The sequence below is a fragment of the Monoraphidium neglectum genome, assembly GCF_000611645.1.
Source record: "Monoraphidium neglectum strain SAG 48.87 unplaced genomic scaffold scaffold03718, whole genome shotgun sequence".
NCBI lineage: Eukaryota > Viridiplantae > Chlorophyta > Chlorophyceae > Sphaeropleales > Selenastraceae > Monoraphidium > Monoraphidium neglectum.
The window spans coordinates 1-5,784 of record NW_014009911.1 but is presented as its reverse complement, the minus strand read 5'-3'; the positions used below and the strand labels follow the sequence as shown (position 1 = coordinate 5,784).

Sequence of the window (5,784 nt, the reverse complement as noted above, 5' to 3'; positions counted from 1 at the left end):
GAACGCGGCCTCGCTCGCCGCCGCACGCTCGCGCCGCCCCGCCGGCGACCGCCGGCGCGGCGAGGGCGGGGCGCCCGCGGCGAGCGGCGGCGAGGGCAAGGGGTCCGAGGAGGTGCGGGCGGCCGAGGAGAAGGCGGAGTGTGCGCCTGCGTCTGCTGACTCGTCCGGCAGCACCAACTGGGGCGCCCCGCTGCCCGCCTTGGAGGCGAGGGGGCACGGCGTGCACAGCAGGCGTGCGCTGTCGTCTGCATGCAGCCCGCGGCGGGCGGCGCCCTCGGGCGACGTGGGCGGCTGCTTCATGGTGCCTGATCAGGGGGCGTGTTGGACCAAGAGGGCGCCCGCGCGGGCGCGAAGAAAACGGGGCCGCAGCGGGGTATGTCCGCTACCGAAGGGCCACGCCGCTGATTCAAAGTGTGGCGCCACGGGCGCGGCGTGCGCACTATCTTCGACCGTAGACTAGATAGATCTATGTGCGGCCTACGATGCACCACAGATGTCCCTCGCGAAAGTTGGACCTTTCAAGTGTAAAAATCAGCGGCAGGCAAGCGAGCTCTGCAATCCAAGGGGATAGCACGTTTATATAGAAGTAATGAATCGTCTGATACCAAACAAGCAAAGAAGTCACTTCTTCTGGGTTCGCGCCCCAATGCAATTCCGAGGGGCGCCCCTTTGCAGACGGTGACTCCGCCCGATATCAGAGGTATGCTTGAAGACCATAAAATACCCATGAGATCTTTCTCTCACCCCTTGCATCATGCATGTGACCAGGTGGAGGTTGGGAAAAAATTCCATGATGACGCATCGCTCGGCTGGTCATATGATACTGTACCAGCCACCATGGGGACTGCCATGACAATTGCTCCCTTTGTTTGTAACTAACAATTTCCTGCCTTGAAAAATTGAGTCACATGCATGCTCAGCAGCTTCGCAGCCCGGCTTGTGCGCGCTCCAGCATCGGCTGATGCTCGCTCGATCGGTGTTTGACTCAGGCACTCAGCCCTTGAAGCATCACAGCACCACCGGCAGCCTTTGCTGATGCTGATCCGAACTACATCCTGAATGCTTTGACCGCGGTGTCTTGCGGCATCCTGCTAGTGTGCTGCTGATTATGACAATGCTGCATGGCTCATTGTACTCAATATTGCCATGGGTGACAATTGCATGTGAATGGGCCCCATGCCGGGCATAACAACCATACACCACGTATGCATGCGACGCGCGCACTTGAATGTGCCGAATTAACCACTCGTGCGCCGCCGCCACCACTTGACTGGATGGAGCACCACTGTAGGTCCACCCAGGGCATCAAAATCGGCGGGTCAAAGCCGCCCAGGTTGCGCTTGCACACTGATGCATGCGTTTGTAAAGCAGCTCGCGGCACAGCATGGGTTTGGTGACTGCAACACGACACCAGGGCAGATGAGTTGACCAGTGTGTTTCCAACTTCAGCTCAACTGTATAGAGACTGTACTGTACAGAGACACAAGGCCATTGGGTGTGCATGCTAGCGCTGATCAGGCATGACAAACATGCTGGATGCCACATGGGTTGTCCATGTGCGGCGCATGGGCGGCTGGATGTGGCGTGAAAATCCTGATCACAGCATGTCGTCGGCTTCCTTGGTCTTGGCGTCTGGTTTGCGAAGGAGCAGGAGGGGCAAGGAGTTTAGGCAGGCAGGCAGGCAGGCAGGCAGGCAGGCAGGCAGGCAGGCAGGCAGGCAGGCAGGCAGGCAGGCAGGCAGGCGGACGAGCGGGCAGGCAGGGAGGCGGCTCCGCAGCGGCCAAAGCCGCGCATCAGCTGCCAGGGCTTCCGGACGTTGTCCGACGCCCTGCTGGGTCTCATGGGATTAGGATTAGGATTAGGATTGTTACAGCGTCCCGCGGTCGCCCGCTCCTGGAGCCATCCAGGCTCCTGGGATGGTACAGTAAAGCACCAATGTTGTGTGACTGAGGATTTCATGGCACCCTCGAAGCGCATCGTTAGAAGGCGGACCAGAAAGCGCGCCACTTGCAGGGGTTTGGGCGCTGAACGGTGCAGCATGCAACCTCAGCTCCCTCCTACGCCTTTTCCACTGGGTGGCCGACACCGTCAAAAGGCGAAGTTCAAAGCAGCGTTGCTGCAACACGTACTCTATTTATAATCTGAGGTGCGAGGTCTATCCAGCCTTTGTCACTCCCGCAGGGTGGGAAATGAGTGGGCTTGTGGGGACCGGGGGATCGCAACCAACCAATGGCCGCCCCTCACGCAGACATGACTACCTACTGGTGCAACCTGCCACTGGAGATGGTGGATGGTGATGAACTCATACTCAGCCCTGCGGCTAGGCGGAGAGAAGAAATAGTTGCCGAATCCAGCGTGTGCTGGCTACTGGGATGGTATCGCAAGCGGCGCAGCTGATCAGTGGTCCCCACCGGGCCAGTGACCCGTTTGTCGCACCCCTCCTTCCCCTACAGGCGGGCCGATACGATCCGGCAGGTGCAATATAAATAGCGCGTCCACATCTTCTGTTAGGAGCGTTTTGCGTCAGCGGGCCATGGTGCGCTGTGCGATTTGAAGTGGCCCGCGGTTGACCACCTACTACTCAGAACAGTGTCGACGCATGCGTACACCTCTACCGCATTACGTCCATTTGCAGTCACACGGCGCGGAAATGCACCGTCCAAGATGCCGTCCTGAGTAGTAAATTCAACGTTGCAGATCGACAGCGTGATGCAGCAGGCACAGGATGCCGTGAACACCGCGATTGGCAAGCTTATCAGCGAATTTTGCAACCAAGTCGAGCAGGAACGCCAGGCCGCGTAGCTGGCGGCAGTCGAAGCGCGCACTGCTGCAGACGAGGCGCAAGCAGCGTGCGCGGCCGCAATGCAGGCACCAGCAGCAGCGCAGTTTGCGACGATACACCAAACCCTGAGAGAGCTGCGCGCGGGCCTGGCTGAGCTGCGCACGGGCCAGGCCGAGCTGCGCGAGGGCCAGGCCGAGCTGCGCGCGGGCCTGGCTGAGCTGCGCGCTGGCCCAGACGGGCTCGGGGCCCGACTGCTGCAGTTTCGGGGCGAACTGGTGTGCTGCATGCGCAACGCCGTCGTGTGCCGCTACGAGGACGGACCCATCTTGTGGCCGCCCCACCGCGGCGCCGCGATTGCGGCCGAGCTCAACGGCGCGCCGCGCCCCAGCACGCGCGGCGAGCTCGAAGCCGCAGCAACCACCATGATTGACGCTCTACTTGCGGCCTACGGGCTGCCGAATGGCCCCACCAGCGGCGCCGCGGACGCGCGCAGGCGCGCTCTGATGGCGCACATCGGCATCATCCCGTGACGCCATGGCGGTCCACAAAAGCCTGCTGCGCCGGGCCCGCTGCCCACCCACAGCCAAGGTGTCACCCTGTTCAGGAGCTGAGGCCCAGCCCTGCCCTGCCTCGTCCGTAGCAGGCGGCGGTTCAGCGCTACACTGTTCTCCAGAGGCCACAATGTTAGCCTTTGCAGCCTTGGTCATGGCTCGCGTGTTTGCAACTCGTGCTATCCCCTTACCATACATGGCAGTGACTTGAACTTGATGCTTGATGGCAGCAAACCTCTCAAACAACATCAAGATGCTTCAAGCACAAGCGCAAGATCCTCATCATAGCCAAGTCCATGTTGCCATTCTGGAATAGCCAGCTGGCATTTGGCTGGCTATCTCATATATTTGTGTGTGCTGCTCACACCAGTAGGCTTTCTTGGTCATCGAGTTCCCTCTTGTTTCAATCATGTGCGGCACTTGTCCGATTTGCCTGAAGTGACCTCACTTCTCAGGTACATGAGCACCTGTTGTGCAGCATTCCCACCACAGGATGCACACACCCAGCACAGCAGCCTGAGACCACGCGTCATCGGCCTGACGACACACCACGCCTTGAGCTCCATGCTCACTCCAGGAGCGGGCGACCGCGGGACGCTGTAACAATCCTAATCCTGATCACCATGATCCACTCCAATGCCGCGAGCGCCTTCGTGTCCATGTACGCACCCGCCGTTCCGCATCAAGCCGGGCCTCTGCGCAGCAGGTCAGCCCAAGCGTCATGTAATGGCAGCAGCAGCTCGTGTGGTTGGCAGCATCAATCCGGGTTTGTTTTGCGTGCAATGGGTGCGGTGCTGCTGTTTAGACATGTACGTGGCGGCCGTCTGCCCGTGTACGAGCGGTGAGCATATGCCCACGTGCGCATGCATGCGCTGCTGTGATACTACAACCGATAGTGCCCCGCGTGTGGATTGTTCACATGCATGCGTGGGTGCGTGTGATTGTGCACGCACGCTTGTGCATGTGTGTTGTGTCAAACGAACCCACAAGCGACATGTGCCTGGAAAAGTGTCGCATGCACGACCAGTTTGTCTTACCTGATCCTAGCCCTTATGCACAGCAAGAGTTGGGGTATTGCAGTGTGCTTTACGAGAACAGCAGTCGCTGCCAACTCCCTTGCATTTAGTGGGGGTTCAGAGGACAAGGGAGACGCGATATTCCGATGCACAACCACAAAATAGCTGACCTGCAGGCTGATGACAGCAAGCACACACCTATGGGCTTTGTGGTATGCTGCATGCACAGCACAGCCTACTGCTGCACTACGGCCTGGCCCCACCACTGTGGCTTGGCATGCACGGACGCACTTGTTTTGCCTGGTTCGTGCCATGTCACGTTTTAGTAATACCCTGCCCCAGCGATCAAGAGGGCTTGTACAGTATTCTCCCCCCATTGTGCACCTACTGACCAAATATGAGGTCAATTTCAGCGCTTTACGGTTCTTTTTCATCGTTTTCCGAAAGCACCCGCGCACTCGTGTCACCTGCGCACTCGTGATCGCTCCGAAAGCTCTGCCCAGATTGACCTCGATGCCGAATCACGACCATTTACCTCACTGTCGTTGAGTTTACAGTGCAAAAATTGATGTGAGAAATTTTAGCATCGCCGAAACGACTGATAATCATTTTCCGAGATTGCGCAGCGTTCACATTGACGTTCACTGCGCCACAGCACAGCACAGCACAACCTTGATGGGCCTTGCCTCTAGCTGATCTTATCACCCAACGAGTGCTCAAGCGTCTTACGTGCTGCCTATCGAAGTGCAGACCGAGCTGGGTGAACGAAGTCCCGCAGGGAAGACAGCGGCAGCAATTCTTCCCAGCCGATAGCCCGCATGGGACAGTGCTCCTCGAGACCGCAGGTGGAGGACACGCTCCTCACACGGGCCGGCTCGGGCCCTGCGGGCGGCGCTGGCGACGGCAGCGTGCAAACGACACGGTCTGCGACAGACGGCAGCAAGCGCTCGGGCTCCATGTCTCGAGAGGTCACCATGCGGATGGAGCTCATTGGCAAGGTGAAAGCGCGATCACGCTTTAGCCACGTGTAATGTGCTGCAGCGCCACGCGCGCCGGCCTAGCTGTGCGCGCGCTGTCACAGGACAGACTAAATTTCATCACCCCACCCCTCCCTCGCCCCAACTCCCCGCCTGCCGGCCGCGCCACTCGTCTCCCCACCTCGGACCTGCAGGTGCACGCGCTGCAGCAGGAGCTGGCGCTTCTGGGCAGTCCGCTGCTGGCGGTGCCTGAGGCCGCCGAGCTGCTGCTGGACCACCTGCACGCTGATGTCATCGGGTAAGTGACCCCGTGCCCGCCTTCCCCCCAGCTTCACACCCACAGACCCCCTCGAATCCAAGGCTGGGGAGGCGGGGACACAATTGAGCCCAATCGCCCGTCAGTGGTGGGCCGCGTGCCCTGGAAGTCATGGCCGCGCGCGTTAATGCGGCCTCCGCCC

General features: G+C 60.0%; 3 protein-coding genes across 3 annotated transcripts; 2 read left to right on the top strand and 1 right to left on the bottom strand.

Annotated features, from left to right (window-relative positions):
• Positions 1-26: 26 nt before the first annotated feature.
• Positions 27-300, bottom strand: MNEG_13256 (hypothetical protein; the record flags this gene model as incomplete). The annotated part of the gene is made up of 1 exon (XM_014038274.1): positions 27-300. A coding segment is annotated over one exon (274 nt), but the record flags the coding sequence as incomplete, so codon positions are not given.
• Positions 301-2,862: 2,562 nt separating this feature from the next.
• On the top strand, positions 2,863-3,312 carry MNEG_13255 (hypothetical protein; the record flags this gene model as incomplete). The annotated part of the gene is made up of 1 exon (XM_014038273.1): positions 2,863-3,312. The coding sequence occupies one exon, from the start codon at positions 2,863-2,865 to the stop codon at positions 3,310-3,312; it is 450 nt and encodes a 149-aa protein (XP_013893727.1).
• Positions 3,313-5,167: 1,855 nt separating this feature from the next.
• MNEG_13254 (hypothetical protein) lies at positions 5,168-5,628 on the top strand (the record flags this gene model as incomplete). Its single annotated transcript, XM_014038272.1, has 2 exons — positions 5,168-5,347; positions 5,521-5,628. 2 exons carry the CDS (start codon positions 5,168-5,170, stop codon positions 5,626-5,628), a joined length of 288 nt encoding a protein of 95 aa, XP_013893726.1.
• Positions 5,629-5,784: the final 156 nt, after the last annotated feature.